The 19629-nt window shown below is 32.2% G+C and overlaps 1 protein-coding gene across 2 annotated transcripts; it reads left to right on the forward strand.

Annotated features, from left to right (window-relative positions):
• The first annotated feature begins 906 nt into the window (after nucleotides 1-906).
• On the forward strand, nucleotides 907-8542 carry LOC127257469 (uncharacterized). Of its 2 annotated transcripts, none has more exons than XM_051283913.1 (14): nucleotides 907-1025; nucleotides 2862-3173; nucleotides 3500-3577; nucleotides 4455-4612; nucleotides 5022-5085; nucleotides 5479-5546; nucleotides 5690-5942; nucleotides 6115-6225; nucleotides 6387-6493; nucleotides 6583-6636; nucleotides 6729-6812; nucleotides 7210-7373; nucleotides 7587-7736; nucleotides 7930-8542. In XM_051283913.1, the coding sequence occupies exons 2-13, from the start codon at nucleotides 2876-2878 to the stop codon at nucleotides 7732-7734; spliced, it is 1587 nt and encodes a 528-aa protein (XP_051139870.1). In that variant the 5' UTR covers nucleotides 907-1025; nucleotides 2862-2875; the 3' UTR covers nucleotides 7735-7736; nucleotides 7930-8542. The 2 variants fall into 2 exon arrangements, with proteins under 2 accessions (XP_051139870.1, XP_051139869.1); XM_051283912.1 differs by having other exon boundaries at nucleotides 956-1134.
• Nucleotides 8543-19629: the final 11087 nt, after the last annotated feature.

Here is a 19629-nt window from a genome sequence, read left to right on the forward strand (position 1 = left end):
ACTTTTACTTACAAATGAATTTCGGGTTTCAGAGATATTTGATATTGTAAAAATTGTCAACTTTCTTTTTGGTACAATTCTAGAAGGACAAATTTAGACATGATAGAAGAAGCAGATGAGTGATACACATTTTCGAAGATAGAAAGTAAGAAGAGGAATAAGGTAAGATAATGTTGGTAGTATTTGTAGTGAAAGAAGATAATAACAGATTTTATGAAATTTTTATCTCACTAACAAACTTGTGCTTCATTTTATTATTAAATAATGAATTGGATTGGACTGGACAAACCTAATTTGGCAAAGAATTGGACTCACACAATAGTGGGGTATATATATGTATATATAAAATCAACCAACTAAACATATTCTATTTTCTATCATAACATATTGAAAAAAAATTAAAAAATTGAAATTATTTTTACGTTGTGCTTTTTTGGAAATGTTTTGAGATTTTCTAATTTTTACTTAATTTTCTTTCGAAAAAATGTTAAATCAGATATTTATTTTTTATATACTTTAAAAAATCAGAGATAACCTCCTCACACATTTATATGGAATTCTCGTAACAAAGCATCATTTTTTTTTATTTTAGTCCGTCTCATAACAAAATATCCATTTCATTTTTTTTAGTATCTGTACTATTTACTTAACATTATAAATACTCTTACAATTTACAATATATTACACAAATGTCATTACCTTTATTTCACACCATAGTAATAAGGTTATTTTAATCATTTCTATTTTATTCATACTTCATCTTAATATAATATTAATATTTTTAAAAGTACGTCAAATAAGTAACGAATAAAACCAACCTTAGCCCAATAAGGCCCAGAAGTCAGTACAACTAAAAGTTAACCGCTGGTTCGGTTTGTTAACCTAAGACAAGAGGGACCCAAAATATACAGAGAGAAAACTAAACGCAGCAACGATAAGGGGTTAACTAAAATAATCAACCGCGGTCAAATTCGTCCTTCCCTTCCGATTGCATCTCACCACGCTGTCGTCTACCTGCCATTTCTGTAAGCCCAATTCTCCTCCTCCTCCTCTCTCGCGCGATCTGTCTTTGATCACTGCATTTCTTCAATCTCTGCCGCAGCTATCGATTTATTGCAAAGCCCGTATAGACTGGTATATCAACTGCATCGGGTTTAAGAATGCATCGCCTGTTTTTTAGTCAATTTTGTTCTTTCGATGTGTAGCAACGCGAATTGATATTTTGTGAATTTTCAAGTGCAACATTATGGTGTGAAAGTAGGGATATTTTTTTCTTTCAAGGTTGGATGCCCTGAATCGTTTGGGGATTTTACGTTTAATTGATACTGTAAATTGGCTCCTTTCTGGATGTGGTCCATAATTTATGGTTTTTACTTGAAATTCTGGCGTATTAACCAATTAAATGATTCTTAGAAGTTTAATTCTGTGATCTCTACGTTATGAATGCTAATATTTTATCAATCATTTTGTATTAGCATTTAGGAAAGTAAGCATATGAACGAGTAAGAATGCGGTTGGCTTTCAGCTTGAATCTAAATAATTAAGTGCTTGCTGCAACTGATCTCGGCACCAACTTCTGGAATAAGGTCTACAAAGGACGACTCTTTTTGGCTCTAGGGCAGAAATTTGGTTCTTCTAATGAAATGGGGTTGTGTGATGATGATGATTCATTAGCTTCCCGTAATCAAAATGTATGAGTTGGGACAGGGATTTGCAGATTTGGACATTTTTACTCCAGAATGGATTTTATTTCTTGTTCTTCTTGGAGTTCATGCTAATGTTTCTGTCTTTTGGCACCAATATCTTTGAAAATTTTGCAGTACACTGTCTTTATTGCTTCCACTGGAATGGTGAAGGTGATAGCATAATATGCTTTTAATGTATGATATTGTGTGTTTTAGCTCCTTTGGCCATGCCTATTTCCTTTCAGGAATGAACAGAACCCTCATCCCCTCTCAAAACGAAAGTAAACATAAAAATAAAATCATGGACTGTGTTTTGCTGGTATTTTGAGAACTGTCTTGTTTAATCCCACTTAGGTTTGTGAAAGATCAACTCTTTAAACTGTAGGTTCCCTAGGGTTAGAGGAAAATCATGCAAGCCTTTATCTCTTGTCAAAATATTTAATTACTCTGTACCGTTGCAGCAGGCTTATCTGAATTTATGCGATTTGGTGCAAAATTTAGGGTGTGTTCTTTAAGGTTGGGATATGGGTTTGGGGTTTTGGAATACAAAAATTTTGAATTGAAATAGTATTTGATGTTATATACATAGGTGTTTGAAGCGATGTTTTGAATGAAAAATTGATTTTTTTTTGTGATAATTAAATAAAAAAGAGATGTTTGATTTGATGGTTGGTGGATAATTTTTTATTAGTAGTGTGAGACCAAATCCAGACCTGAAAAGAACCAGAGCCTAGTTTCTTGAAAAGCCACTTCAATTCCAAGTCTAGATTGATGTGCTGATATTGGTTTTGAGATCCATCTGTGTCGTTATAAATTAGAATCATTCCCAGATTGCATATTTTATGCTCAAGTTAGCAATGCACATGGAATAACAGTTTATCTCAACATAAGGGTGAACCACAGCTTAATTTCCTGATAAATTTAAGACGTAAAGAGAGGCTGGATTCTTGAAGTGGCATCAAAATTACCTTAGTGATTCTTGTGTGCACAATAATAATCATTATTATCAGTATTCTTTCTCAGTTAATAGTTTTAGCTGACAAAACTTAATAAATAGTGATAAGGCCACTTGTAACTCAATTTTCTTCGTAATCTATCAATCTCTGGTAAAACTTTTTTGTCCTCTCTTTATCATTTTCATAACTTTCATCATTTGTGCAATACATGTCTTTCCAGGAGTCCCCAGAAACATGCCACAACCCAGTAAACCCACACGTAGGTTCTCACTATTTGGCTTCTCCTCTGCCTCCACCCCTTCCAGCAATGCTGCTAATCTTAATCTTGATCCTCCGTGCCTGGAATTGGAGCACGACAGAGATGTGTACAGACCAGGGGATTTCATCACCATCACCATTAAGGTTAAAAACCCTACAGATGCTTGCTCTCTCTTGATTGAAAAGCTCAGATTTGAGTGCAAGGGGATTGAGAAGTTAGACATTCAGTGGTTCAACACTCCCAAGCCTGCTCCTGATTCCAAACAACGCCGAGGTGCAACACCACCCTCCCCACCTCCCAAAATGTGAACATTTCTGTTGGCATTGTTGATGATAAGATGTGTGGGTGTATGTGAGCTTCATCTATTAGCCTGAACTACATGCTTGAAAGATAATTCAGTATTTTTAAATTGTTGTTATTGGGCATACATGTGTCAAGTGTACACCTTGACTTATTTGACCTCAAGGAAGCCACAAGAACCAAGTAGTTTAATAATAACGGTTAAAAAAATAAATAAAGTGCATGAAGTAACCCTTCTTTCTTTCTTTCTTTCTCTCTCCTATTATATTAAACTCTAATTGTCTGCTCTTTCTCTTTAGGTGAATATGTATTCATGGATTGCCCATCTCCAACCATAGTTTCAAATCAAGTTATTTCTAGCGGGGCCGCCAAAACTTGTAAGTCTGTCCTTTCCTTTTATAAATTTATGGATGCCAAATGATGTTATCAATTACTGAATTAAAAGCTTGAGGAAGTTAATTCTTGAGACTGCAGTTATGGACTCATGTCCACCCCATGTACGGAAAACTAGAATATTCATTAGTAAAATAGATGTTTGGCTGTTTCGCATACATATGATAACTGACTAATTTTATGACATCTTTAATTTTATCTTTCATTCACCCACTGCCCCTCTGAAGCTTCTGTATTTCATGCTTTTCTTTGGTTGAACGTTTATGATCAAGTTAATAAATATATTATGTGTTTTTTTACCACCATTCTATTACCATTTGTAGGACAGATTATTTTGTAACTACATTATTTATATCTCTCTTCAAGAGTCCTTCCTCATGTAAGTTAAAGCTTGGATTAACCTTGAAACCCTTTCAGGAAGTTCTCTGCGACATCAGATTACTACTGATCAAAATACTTAGCATTTGTAGATCTATACTTATATTTATCCATCAAATTCTATATGCATTCATATTAAAGCAGTTTTGATAAAATTTAACTATGATGCAACTAAGTCCAAAGTTGTATTGGATTGCATTATCAAAAAAGGGGTTGATGGCTCCTTAGTTTGATGATTTGGGTGGACTTGATCCATGTTATGTACCACATCAAGCTAAATATCTGTAGAACTGCTATGGTTTTTTTCTTTTCTTCGCATTGGCCAAAATTTCCTGCTCTACTATTTATTTTTTGTTGTTGTTGCTTAGATGTCATTTTTACTAGTATGAGTTATTTCTTCAAAATATTCTGGTTTCCTTTTCCCAATTTCTAATCACTTAATGGAAGTTTGTAGTTGATTTTTGACATGGTTCTTACCTGTAGATGTGTTGCGCACTCATCTTCCAAACATTATACCTCCATCATACAGAGGCACAACCATACGGTATCTATATTATGTGAGGACTATGCTATCTGGACAATATTTGGTTCTGGAAAATGGCCCTACTCAAGGAGAGTCAATACAAGAATTTTCTGAGCTGGTTAGTGTGTGTTGAGTTTTGCTTTCTGAAAAATGAACATATTAGTTGTTACTTTTGCATTGGCAATTAATCATCTACCTGTTTGTTAGCAACTAGCACGAGCATTCTGACATGTTTTCTGATGTTATCTGACATGAAACTTATTTCATAAGTTATTATCTTGATATGCACAAAACATAGGTTGGATATGCTATTTCTGAATGTTACAGCCAGCTATCCACAGACCTTAATTTTGATTGGGATTAAAGGACCCAAATTATTGTTGTTTGAAGAAATGTCTTTGTTATTTGTGCTGATGAGTGATACCAAATTAGTATTTTAGAGATGCTTGATAACAATTACTTCTTTTGATCTTTCTTCCATGAATCCCTACTACTTGTAGTGATGTTGATTTCTGTAAACACCGTAGGAAGCTCGGATGCCCCTGCAGATTTGGGTTACTCAGAAGAACAATGGCCTGCTTGGCGAAGAAGGTAGCTTTGATGGAAAGCAACTTTTTATGACTTGTCCTCTTACATTTTTGTGTGAGATTTCTATCTTGTTTTTGTTCCATCAACCTCTAACTGTTTTGGTAATGATTCCTGTGCGTTCATGTTGGAGCATTACTTAAGCTTTTAGTGAAAGTAGATTGTCATGTTTCCATTTTGATTCTGATTTTTATTTGCTCCGCCAAAACAACTTCCATTTGATTTTTTTCTCACCTTGGTGCAATCAGTTTCATGGAATACGCACATCAACATTCTGAGCAGTTGATCTGGAGTACATTCGTTTAGTTGGATGCATGTTCTTCTTGCACTCATGGCTAGTTTCCATAATAATTTTACATTGATTTTGGGCTTTATTTTGTGTCACAACAATTTTATCAGGAATCGTTCCCCGAGTAACCTTCTTCTTGGATGTGTACTGGAAAGAAATGGATACTGATTCTGAGTGGGTATATTTCTCTACATACAGCCGCTTCTTAATGTTGATTGATTTATGTTTCCCCTCTCCTTGTGTTTGTTTCCTATGTAGGTTGGGAAAGGATAGCCTGGTGCTAAAATTGTTTCTTTTGATTTGATTGATTTTTCTTTGTAGGCTAAAATGAATGAAGCTTTTGATGGAGATGAGGAAGGGTCTGAAAGTTCACGGGATGAGATCTTATCTGTTTCTTCAATCAACCCTATGAAGGAAGACATGACTAGAAATTTTGGGAGTTCGTTATCACTGCAGTCATTTTCAGCAAGGTCTTCGACTAGAGGTTCTCTAAATGTAGAAGGACGAACCAGCTTGTCCTCAATCATGGCTCTTCCTCGGATGTCTGTGGCTGAGGTCTTACATGATTCCTCTGGTAGTAAATCTTGTTATCCTTTAACTCTCTTTGCAACGTGGAAACTATTGATGGATTAGTTCAGATTTTGTATGAGCTTGTTTGTTAGGGCAGGTGGCCTCTGTTGTAGCCTTGTGTTGATTAGTCACTCTGCACATTTTCTCATAGTTGTCTGTCTGTTTACTTCCTTCAGATAGTACCCAAGCTACAGTATCTCCAAGCCAGCCACCAAAACACTTGAAGTCCTCTGCTGATGATGATCCAAGATTACCATTTTCTTCAGGATCAGTTGAATCTGGAGCATGTAATTGTGTTCTTGACTTTCTCGTACTCCAGAATTTTTATTTATTTTTATTTTTTACTTTTTATTTTTTTCTCGTACTCCAGAATTTGATTCATATTGTTAATTTTTTCTCTTTTCCTGCAATTTGTTTGGACTAATTTTATCACAACATTTTTCTGCAGCAGAAGGGGTTGTTAGAGGAAGATCATACAATATCAGATTAGATGAACAAGTTCTACTGAGATTTTCACCTAAGAACTCCGATTCTACTTACTATTTCAGTGATATGGTAGTGTATGATTTAGTGTCATTGTTTCTTTTTGTTACTTTTTACAGTTTCACCCAATTTATCTTACCTCTTTTCCCATCTGTAAACAGATAGGTGGAACACTTACTTTCTTTCATGAAGAGGGAGCAAGGAGATGCCTTGAGGTACAGACACATGCCATAATCTTGTATGGCTATTAACAGATGTTGATTCTTTTTTACAATCTTGAAGCTGATGGGATTCTTGGTGACATTAGGTCTCAGTAACTTTGGAGGCAAAGGAAAGTGTAAATAAGCGATTTGTTCATCCTTCTCGAAAGCATTCTCCTACCATTACCAAGGTGTAGTTATTTTCCATGAAAAAGATAGTTCATGTTATGAATTATAGCTGCACCCTCGGGTTGGATGCTCAATTTTCTGAAATTAGTATATTACCTGTAGACCAAACATGGTTTCATTCTCTTGCATTGATGGAAAGTTTAATAGGAACCTGAAATGATTTTCTGCAGCATGTAGTCCAATTGCTTACTATAACATTTATTATGTTTTTCTTCTTTGTTAAAGTATTGCCCAAATGCTTACATGCTGAATCTTGAGTACCATATCTTTCGTTTATTCTTTGATAGTTGAATTTAGCCTTGAAGAAATATAAAAATTTTCATTTTGATACTGCTTGAAAGTTGTGACAACCTAAGAGCACAAAATAAATGGCTGATCTTTCCCCTTTTAACTGTTCAGATTCATAGCGATCACCATGAGGTTGTGGCTGATCTAGTCCAAACCAGCTTTCTCTTCTCCATTCCCATGGATGGGCCCATGACTTTTTCCACCCCTTATGTCTCTGTACAGTGGGCTCTTAGATTTGAATTTCTTACAACTCCAAAGAATGTCGACTGGACAAGGTAATAGCTTTTATAGTTGTGCTTTGATGCCTTCATAGGATATTATTTTATAAGATAAACATTCTAGCTGAAATATTTATTTCCTTTTGCTGATGCATATTGTTTGGCCTTCTTTTTGAATTTTTGTTGCCTGACACTTTGATCATCCTCATCAGTGGTTAGCAATTTTATATTTAACATCCTGTTATCTGGCATTGCTCCTTAAAATTTCAGGTTTGAGCATCCTCTTCTGATTGAGGGAAGAGATAAATGTGAGTGGGTTCTTCCAATCACCGTACATGCACCTCCTTTAGGGGCAGCAGCCGCTCAAACTCGAAATGAGAAGTCGTTCTCTTTGGAACCCTTGTGGGTTCATACTTGAAGGTAAGTAAAGCTGATTTTCTGAGAATATATAGATTAAATTTTGTTCAAGCTGTACAAGGATTTCGTTTAGTTGCATACTCTGTGTTCATGAATCATGCTTATCATTAAATAAACTCTTACCGCAAAGTTTTAAATTGCATGTAGATGCTTGCAAGCATAGAATCTTAGGAAGGCTAAACATTTGCTTTTACAGCCTCAGGGGTCTTTCTTCTGAATTTTCATTCAAAGTTGGAAGAAAGATGCTGCTAATGTTGGGAATGGATGGCTGTGACAAGAAGTTGGATGCTCTTAGCGAGGGAGGGCAACAATTGTGAATGAACAATGGGTATAATATCATTTCAATTATTGCAACATTTTGTGATATAGAAGGATGGGAGGCTCTTTTGCATTTCTCTTGTTGAATGGTCGGGTTTTCATTCATAGATTGGAGAGAGATCCTCTGCTTCTTCTTCTTCTTCAGCGGCTATTGTGACTAGATATGGTAGTGGTAGTGGTTTTGATCCGATATATCTATCCAATTCCTATATCCTCACATATTTACCTACTTATTGAATTATCATATTTTTACAAGTCATTAGAAAGGTGGCTCTCTGAACAAAGTCAGTTCTATCATGGATGCTTCGTTGCTACTTTCTGTGGTATCACAAATTTATTGAGTTTCTTTTGTCGGCGAAGTTGTTCAAGTTTTGGTAGGCAAAACATCACTGTATGTATCTCTGTTGGTAGAATCAAATTTGTAAGATTGATTAGAATTTTGATTGTGTGGTTGCTTATGTCTTTTCTATTGAATCTGTGTTGTTACTTTACTGTCGTTTGGGTGTTTAAGCTCGTCAAGTCCAAGTACATTTAAGTGTGTTTGTTTGGGGGATTGAATTTTCGATCCACTATTCATTCTATTTTTCCCTCTAAAAATATCAAATCAAACACTTATTTTTTATTTTTTATATTATACTAAAAATCAATTTTACATTCAAAACATCACATCAACACTTATTTATATTCAAATTCAAAATTTTTACTATTCAAATTCTAACTCAAAATCCAAAACCCTAAACAAACACACCCTAGTATTGAATAATTTTCAACTGTTCAAGAAAACATACATAAAACTTGTGTGCTTTATTACTTTCTCTATCCATTCGAGTTAAATTGAAATCAAATACGTTTTAGTTTTTAATTCAATTTATTTATTTATTTTTTTGAGGATTTTTATTCGTGCAAATAAGATTTATTTAAAAGAATATCATGTTGATATAAGGTAAATTCGTGACTGTAAAATCATAGTTGAAATTTGTCTTTGGATCTTGCGTGTCATATTTATTTGGATTGACAGTAGAAGCTAAAAGAGAATTAAGGTTGATATTTGAATTCACAGTAGAAGCTAAAAGAGAATTAAGGTTGATTTTAGGACTGAATGAATTTGTAAAAAGTATTTAAAAAATAATAGTATTTGATTGTAATAAAGTTGAATGTGTTTTTAAATTATTAAAATTATATATATAAAAAAAAGGTATTGCTAAATGTAAATATATTTTTATGCTAAATTTTTGTAGTTCTTTTATTATTATTTTTTAAAATTTTAAATTATGGAATATAATTAATATATATATATATATGTATTTATTAACTTTGGTATCCAAGTTGTGAAAGCTTATTATACATGATGTTGTTACCATGGCACTAGAATAAAACCAAGCTTGGAATGGGTTGGTGTGATTCTTCTACCCCCCTAGAACACCAAAACATTAAACCATAAAAAAAGAAAAAAAAAAAGAAAGAAATGGGGTAAAACCATAAAAGTCTATTTGCTAGTGATTGTAAGGATAAATTATTTTGCTAGTGATTGTAAGGATATAATTTTTTACTCGAGGAGTGTGTCTTTGGGTTTGTTTTTAAGATTTTTACTATTTTATAATTTTTTTTTTAAAAAATAGCAAATTAAATATTAATTTTTTAAATTTTTTTTTATATTATATTAAGAATTAATTTTTATATTTTTAATATATCATTTATTTATATCACATCAAATAAATATCTAAATTTATATTTTGTATTATTTAAAACTTAGATTTAAAATCTAGACCAGCTGAACAGGCATCAACCGTTTTATCCCTTCGGATAAATAGAGAGGGAGGACAAAATCACTATTTGTATTTATTTTCCCTCCATTTTACATATACATTTGGAAACTTACTTTTATTTTGTTTTATTTATCAAAATCAAAATTTAATATTCTGTTCATAAAATTTAAGAATAATGAAAAAATTAAGATGTGTTTCAATTGGCTAGGTTTGGCCAATACTACTGTGTCGGCATTGTACAGTGTGGTTTGGACGTGAAATTAATATGTAGTGTGTTCTAAAATTTAGGGAGCTTGACAAATTATTATTTTTTAATTAAAAAAATACTTTGCTAAAAATTTTGCACATCTGTGCAAAATTATAATAAACTAATTATTTGAATATTTGAATAATAATAATTTAATAAAATATATATGTCATTAGAAAATAAAACTATTTTATAATATAAATAGATATTTATTTATAATTAACACAATTTAATAGTCAAATTACACGATTACTAATTTTATAAATTTAATTTTATACACATTTATATTATATTTTCTACTCAAGCATCAAAATCTCAAATCCAAACTAAACCAATAAACCTAAAATCAGCATAAAATTCCAAAGTGTATCTTAAAATTGAAATGCAATTCAAACTCAAACTAACTCCTAAATTCACCCACACACAAACAAATCAACACTGAATTGGTCTCAACCACCGCATCCAAACATAATCGACCCCTACCCCTATGAAAACCAAATTGAAATCCTTAATAAAACAAATATGGTTGTGTTCATACACCAATACACCGTCACGCAAGGTAAATCGAAAAAGAACCTGACATCATAGGCGAAAGCTGTTGGTGTGTGAAGGTGAAAGAGGAAGAAAGGAGAAAAATTGTGAAAGGTTGTATCCCATAATAAAAAATCAAAGAGATGTCACACTTTTTAAATACAAAGTAATCACATTTATGATCAAAGAATTAATGGATTCTCGATGAATTGGGCTTATGAGATTATGCATTAGACTTACATATATATTTAAAAATATATATAGTTAAGATTGGATCTTGAGACTCGTGGGCCAAACCCAATTGCTATAAAATAATTCAAAATTTGTATTTTATTTTATTCGATTAATTTATTTTGACGGTTAAAGTTTAAATTTAATAGGATAGAAAAAGTTGTTGCAACATGTGAGGGTGGTTACGGATTTTGGGGCACTTTGATTTTAACCTCCTTCTTATAATTAAATATAATAATCTCACAAACAAAAACCTTACCGAATATAAAAAAACTCTTCTAATCGTTGTTTTTTTTTTTTTTTTTCGCTCCCAATTCTCTGTCCTTCAGTTCTCTCAAAATTCTCTTCAAAACCTACAATTTTCCTGGTTCGGTTCGCAGTGAAACTTTGATTCCGTTTTATTTGTTCTATCTTGGAAGGCGATCGGTAGCGGGTCGAATTCGCTTCAAAGAAATCGCGTACTACGCGAGGCTCGAATGTGATTTCAATTTGATATTCGATTTCAGAACTTCGGATAAGTAATTTTGGATTTGTCCGATCTCAAATTTCTTTTACATTTAACAAAAACAACACAAAACAATTGCACTGCCACAAATCTTGTCCGACCTTCCTAAAATTCCATGGAGAACTGAGCAAATGAAAGCAAAGGATCAAGCTTCAAGTTTCATGCATAAGAAACTAAGTACTGAAGAATCACGAGGAAGAACAAACACGGAAGATAAAAGGTTTTTAGAGAAAATGATGAGAGTTTTAGAGATTAGAGATGGAAAAAATGTGTTTGTGTGGGAATGAATACGAGAATGAAGGCCAACAAACACACCCTTGTTTATATATATAGGGTTTATTAGAATCTAACCTCATAGATTTAATCTCTAAATCACATAGCAATGAGTCGGGCTTCAAGTAGGGTGCATAAGAGCATGTACAATGAATTCATTTTAGAGACTCTTTATTTCAGTCCAAACCTTTTGTTTTTCAAATCCAATCAACATGTTACACAATAGTTTACTTACAAAGGCTATAAATATAGAAATTTTTTTGGACACAACTTGGTACAGGAGAGACAATATTCAGGCTGGTGAAAAAAATAAAATGCATAAAGATTTTTATAAGGCTATTACATAACTTTTTTCATACTTGCTTGAATTTAAAATGTTTCGTAAATTTGAAGCTTTTTTTATTTTTGTTTTAGTTTTTTGTTAGATTGAAGCCTCGCTAATTGTTGACCCAAATAATTAACAATCCTCGACCTTTAGTTGGGATACAATTTTTTTGGATTATTCTAGGATCATCATTGCTAATACTTTCCGCACCTACAAAACTAAAAATAATTAGTAAGTCTTATAAAAATTGTAATACTAACTCCGTCCGTAAAGATTATGTTAATATATAATATGCTAAATTTATGTCTATTCTATTTTATAGTAAATATTTTTATCCACTCATAATTTTATTATTTCTACTTTAACAAATAATAATCAAGTTCTCATTAGTTCTGTTTACTTACTCCACTAACTTTTTATCAATTCTAAAATTTTCATAATACCTTATTTTATTTTTTACTTACTCCACTTTAATATTAAAATATTATTATTTTTTTAATTTTTGTGTCCAATCAAAATTATAAATTTTTTCTGAAAAAGAGAGTACTAGATTAGACTTAATTAACTAGACATTAATAATTTTATTTAGACTTACTGAAAGTATCACAATAAAATATCTTTTAATATAATTCAAATCTTAAAGAAAAAAAGAGACTATTTTAATACATCTGCAATGTTATATTCATAATGTATTTTCTCCAATTTTATTAAATTTTTTAGAAATAATATCTCTAATAAAATAAAATCATACATCAACATATTTAGATCGATTATGAAAAATAGGGATTTTATATAATTGAATACTGACTAACTATGTGAAAAAATTAGTAATATTTTTATGCAAATAGTCAATTTTATTTAAAAGATTTTTTAACCACAAAGCTTCTTTTAGTGACTCAATTATGGCGATATATTCGGACTCGATGGTAGAAAAAGAAAAAAAAACATATATAGGAATCACACAAAGTCACAATATGCAAAATGGTTTGTTTTTTAGAATTTTTATCGTCTGCCACACATGGATCGCCTATTGTGACTTACCTAAATTAAAGACTAAACAGACAAGAGTAGATCTTACATCATGCATAAATTTTATTTTATTTTTCAGAAATTTCTTTATATATAATGATTGGTTTAAAATAGTACACTGTTATTTCTATTTTTAATTATATTCATGCCAAAAATTGCATTATCATCTCTAAATATTCCATATCAAAATTTTCACTCGAAGTGATTTTTAACATGATTGATAGCTTTAAAGTTAAGATCATCAACAACATATTATCAATATATTTTAGTAGGAAATTAAGATTCATATATGCTATTTTAAAATAAAGACAACTGTCAAATTTACTCTTATTAAATTAAAGTGATTTCATACATTTTAAAATTTTATATTCTATTGTTTAAAGAACTGTTAGAGACCACATAATGATCTATTAAGAAGACAAACATGATCTAGATTTTTTTTTCCCCAAAATAACACTTAAATTACTTCATATATATATATTCTCATTTAGATGATTATATAAAATTTTATTTTTATATTTAACAGTTTTAATTCTCAATTCAAATAAGCAATCAAAGAAAACATCTAATAGTAACATATTTTGCAATTTGTGCAAATATTTCTATAATATATTCTTTCATTTTGAGTATACCCATTAACAATTAATCTAACTTCTAAACCTAACCCTATTTTTTTCTTGTTTAACTTTAAATAACCACTTATAGTCAACATTTGAACAATTAAGAATTTTAGACACTAAAAACTAAGTATTATTATCTTTTACTGATTTTATTTCCTCATCTATTGTATTTTCTCATTCAATTTTAAATACAAATATTATAGCCTCACTGAAGTTTTCAGTTCATTCTCACCTACTGATTTAAAAACACTAAATACAAAAAGGAAATATCCTAATCATCAAAACTAAAAAATTGTTTAAATTTTATAGCTTCGGATACTCAGGCAACTTTGAGCCCAACCAAAAAAATATAAAATTATATGGCATATGCTAGTGTACATTAGGATTACGGACATATTTTTTAGAGCAAAGCAAAAAAGCTTCAAGTCAAACCAAATTGATGACATGTCAATGTTAGTTTTGTAAATTGATTTTTCTTTACAAAAATTTTACATAATGGCTTTAAAATTTATCTCTAAACTGGCTTGGATTAATCGTACCGATGAGCCTTAAAAAACACATCACATGCACCAAAATACCATATGAATCATCGAAAAAGCATAAGTTTTTATTTCTTTTCATAGAAAGAGGAGAAGGGGTAATATAAGATGTAGTTTCCACTGCCATTATTCCGTTCTATATTTAGGTACTAAACATGTTGACATATTTTAGTCTACATTATTATTCATAATAAAGATAGAGCTATAAATAGACATGACATACTGATTCAATAAACTCAAATCATAACAACGTAGTCTAATAAAGAAAACCAAATCTAAAGTAATTAAATCTAATCTAAATATAAATGACTAAAATATCTCATCAAAACATAATTTTACTCTTGGGGATTTTAATTTTTCCTTTATTGTTTGGGGTTTGTTTCAATTTAGCGAGAGTTTTTTTTGCCCCTAATAAGGGTTTTTCTTTTTTTTTTTTTTAAATAAATGTATTCGTCTGTTCGAACGATAAGCGGTTTCATGATTGGAAATTCATTAACCTGATCCGCGTAAAAACTTACACTTTCGAGAATGGTGGAATATTTGAGAAAGAAAAGTGATGAGAGAGAAAAAAACAGTGTTCCCTCGGCATAGATATTCTTACTTGAATACTTAGATCATTGATGACTCCAAATATAAGCATATTTTTTTATTGACAAAACTACGCATTACTTGAATTTCTATATAAAAACTATCACAATAACTGATTAATGGCATATATTGATCTCTATCGCTTGGCATGATCCATAATTATTGGTTGAGATTATTAACAATTTTTGTCCTTTTAAGTGTTGTTATGGAGCCAGAAAACCTAAGGCAGACGCCACAAGCGACAACCATCTCCGCTCGCAAGCGGTGAGTCCATCGCCCATAAAACTAAGGCAAGAGAGGTAAGCGGTAGCTTCCACCGCTCACAAGCGGCAGCCCTTCCCGCTCGCAAGCGACGTCCTAGACACCCACCGCTGCAAAGCGACGGCAACCCAACTCAAATATTGACTAAGTGTTCCAACTGCAGCGGTACAACCATTCCACTACCAGCCAGCACAAGCAAGCCCGCCTAGCTGTGCTGATGTCCTCCAGTCATCCGACAAGCGAGGAAGATCTGCGCTTTTACAAACCCATGCAAGGGGAGCAAGCACACTAGGAATTAGGATTTATGGCCAGCAACTGCTTCAACAGAATAACCATCATCAACTGCCTAACTGCGTAGCGGTTGAAACCACCTTGTAACTGCTTGTAACCGTTAGTTTTACCTGCTATAAATAAAGCCAGATATATGTATTTAAGGATACTTCGATTGGAGTATACTAGCGATTTCTTTTCTGTGCATTCTAGTTGTCTTCCTGTTCTCCGAGAGCTTGAACCCTGTAAGGGAGTTCTCCACAGGAATGGCCAAGGGAGTGGGGATTCCCCTTCTCCCTTGGCCAATACTTTACTGCTTACTTAGTGTAGTTTATCGCTTTCATTTACACTTTTGTAGAATTAGAAATTCCAGCTTTATTAGTAAGTAATGAAATATCATTCAGTTTTTCATCTCTATTTCTTTCATACTTTTTTCACACTTATATAAATCCTGATTTTAATGAATTTCACTTCACTGGTTTAGAGCACAGAAGAATTGATTATCCAAGCATTGTCTATTGTCACAAACATTTTCAAGGTAGTTCAATGTAGTTAAGTACGTGGGAGCCTTGTCGACCTGCTTAACTACTGGTTTAAATTCAGTTTTGATTAAAAAGAGGTAACAGAACGGTAAAGCCACAAATGAGGTAGAATTTGGGATAATTAATGGGGCATAGGCGGTGGTCTATTAGGTCACAGAAATTCCTAGTGACAGTAGGATTTATTTCTTATAATGTTCCGATTCTGAGTGTCATTGAAGTCTTGTTGTAAACCTTAAGGTCAAATACCAGTGATAAGGATTCTCTATAATCTGGTTTATATATTTACATCATCTCCTCTCCCCGCTTCCGTATTATGCATATATGTCCACTTAAACACCAACACCACTCGCTCATCTCATCCATGAAAACCTAGCCATTAAGTAACGCACAGTTCAGACACAACACATCTCTTTCACTCTCTACCGCTTAAATATATATACATATACACATTGTGCCACTCATTTGTGTCCCATTCGCTCACCCCTCACTGGGACTCCACCGCTCACCTCCGCGCCGCTTGCTTTCGCAATATTTTACCGCTTTTCGTAGAATTAGAATTTTGATCCGCTGCAAGTCGGGTCCCTTACTGCATTTTCCACCGCTTTCAAAAGACCTGTATTTGATTTAAAATTTGTGACTTAAAATCCCTGTGTTCGACCTGGAAACTCACCAGTTAAAGAGTATAAATAATTATGATAACTACTCAGGGTCTACAACCACAAATGTTTACCATATCTGATCATTTTCTATAATCCACCACATTATTTTCTTCGAATGAAAATTCCCTATGATTAACATACACATAAATCATCAAAATATTAGCTATCAATCATTGTGTCAACAATATTCTCGAAGTAGATCGAAAACAGATCGAGTCAGACACTGAGGCCATCGAAAATGTGTCTATTGTAATTGATTTTAATATATGAATATGTATGTAAGAAATACAATCATTTTCTTTTCTTTTTTTTTTTGTATATTTCTATTTTGTTTTTAATATATAATCTATCAATAAAAAGAAACTATCAAATAGAATGTGTCCAACAAAAGTGAAAGTAAAGGCAATATCACTTTTTGGAAATCGAAATCCGAAACCAAACAAACAGGCTAAATGCAGTTGAAATGGGAAATCAACTCATTGTTCGTGAAATCCAGTTTTTTACGGATTTCGTCGATGACAGCGGATTTCTTCTCCGGCAGCAGCAATATCTTCTAACAAAGAGTAGCAACGGCGGCTCGATAGCTCTTCCGGGAACTCCCAAAACAACTCAACAAGAACGATTGAGGAAACTAGTTTGACAGCTCAGCCTACAACCTAATGACTCACTTAGAGATTAACCCAACCGTCTTCAACGAAATTCCAAACCTACGAACTCGATCTAGTTACCTAACTCTAATCGACTGATTTTCCCAAGAACTCACAAAGAGCACACAAATGAACAACTTACCAGAAAGAATCTAAGGAGAACGCTTGTAGTTTTTGGCGAAGAAAGAAAACCCTAAAAAATCCACCAAGAAAAGTCGCGAAGAAGAAGATAATGAAAACCAGAGAAAACAAACGAAGTGGAATTCTTTTTTTTACACCAACTAAACCGAAAATGAGAAGAATGAGAATATAAGGCAAGGGTCCAGTTAAGGTTATAGAACCGGGCTGGATTATAGGGTTTGAGTTGCGGGTCGGGTTTGGATAATGGGCCAAATTTTAACACTCTCCACCAATTTGACCATTTCACTCATCAATGGTTGCTCCCGTACGGATACATCACAACCAAGTGACCATTTTTGCCTAATCAAATCGTATGGGAATTGTCCGGGAAGATTCACCAATACACAATGAACTTACACTAATAACAAACGTTAAATAAACTCTATACTCACAAGTAAACATTAGTCCTGCATAAACTAATAGCTCATTCAAAAAAGGGACAACTTAACGCCAAAAAGAAAAGAGGCAACGTGCGAATTCCACCTGTGGATGTGTTTGTTTGTGGGTTTCAGTTTTTAGGTTTGAATTTTTGAATTGTAAAAAGTTGAATTTGAATAGTTGTTTGATGTGATATAAATAGAGGTTGATGTGATGTTTTGAATGTAAAATAAATTTGTAGTATAATATAAAAAAAGAAAAGTAATTGGTTGGTGTGATATTTTTGGAGGGAAAAAAGAATTTGAATAGTAAAACATGTGGTAAAATCTACAAAGGAATACAACCACAAAGTTTATACATGTCATGACACTAAAAAAAAAAAAAACATAGCGAACGCTTTTACTAAAGAACCCTATCACATGTTTGAGTACTTAGAAACTCGAAAACAAACATACATTACATTAACAAAATCGACGCCGACCACAAAGAAGCTAAGAATATAGGTTTGCACACATTATCATAAAGAGAAATAATTATATTACAAAGTCTAAGCAAACAATATCACAAAGCTTAGAAGACTAACATACAGTTAGATAAACACTCATATATTCCCGGGAAACTAACAACCTAGATTATTCACGTAGTTTAAGTAACACAAACACAAAGACAACAAAGAAACAAGCAGAAAACCTGCACAACATGGACAACAAACAACCATAAAGCTTAAACTGAATTTTTTACACAACGAAGAAAAACAACAACACAGGTTTTTTAAAAAAATAACTTTAGTGCCTGTTTTAACAAGAAAAGAAGCCAAAAAATGCCAATTTTTAAAAAGGTATCATTTTACAACATTCACATACTAAAGGCAAGAAAAACAACAACGAAAGAAAAGAAGCCAAAAAATGCCAATTTTTAAAAATGTAGAAATAGGTTCATTGGAGTTTTGTAATAAATTAAAAAACAATAGTATTTTATTGATTAGTGGAAGTATGTAAGAGATTTTGACATTTTTGCCATTTGAATATTTGTATAAAGTAATTATATGTGTAATGGTATTTTTGTAATTTAAGTAAAAGTTAAGGGTATTTTTGTATTAGTGTATGATTATTTTTTTCTAAAATAGGAAATTGATACTTTAAAATGAGACACGCAAATATAGTAAAAAAAAATACTTTGAATTGAAACGGATGAAGTATATGTTAAAACTTAGATGGTGTATATCAAACACAATACAGAAATGGTCATCAGCATCAGAAATGACACGTTGGCGATGTCGCTGCCAGAGTTGATTTGACGCTTAGGTGTTTATTTGTGAGCAACATGCGGATGACAACTAAATTTTTTATTTTTATTTTTATCCAAAATTGAAATGTTGGACTTTTGGTTCAATTAGATCAAATTGTAAGTTATGATAAAATTTAAATAAATGTCTAGGGTCAAATCAAACAATACCAAAAAATCCATTCTCCTTTCGAACATCTAATCCCCCCCTCCAATCTTAAGTGTCATGCCGACCGATGTCTACCGTAAATCCATTTCTGATGCTGTTTATAAACCCGTCGCCGAGACTTTCGAAAGCAGTGTCGACTCTTAGAAGGATCAAATAATTGCTTAGGGCCTCTAGTTTAAGAGAATCTAGATTTTTAGATTTTAGTATATTCTTATTATATTTTAAAATTATTTGCATACATGGCCATGCTAAATTTTAATTTATTATTACTATTTTTCTCTCTACAATTGCCTCTAGCCCAAGAGGGATTATATTGTTATTATTATTGGATTATTGATGATAGTATGTCCATTCATAATATATGATTAAAATAACTTTTACATCTGAGTAATTTTTTTGTTATTCTATTTGTTGTTGATATTATTTTAAAAATTAATTTAATTATATTTTTATAAGATCAACAATTAATATTTGTTCGAGGTCCTGAAAAATTCGAGACGTCCCAAGCCAGGAGATGTCTCTTCTCCTCCGAGT

The sequence above is a fragment of the Andrographis paniculata genome, unplaced genomic scaffold, assembly GCF_009805555.1.
Source record: "Andrographis paniculata isolate CXL003 unplaced genomic scaffold, ASM980555v1 Contig57END, whole genome shotgun sequence".
In the NCBI taxonomy this organism is placed as follows: Eukaryota; Viridiplantae; Streptophyta; class Magnoliopsida; order Lamiales; family Acanthaceae; genus Andrographis; species Andrographis paniculata.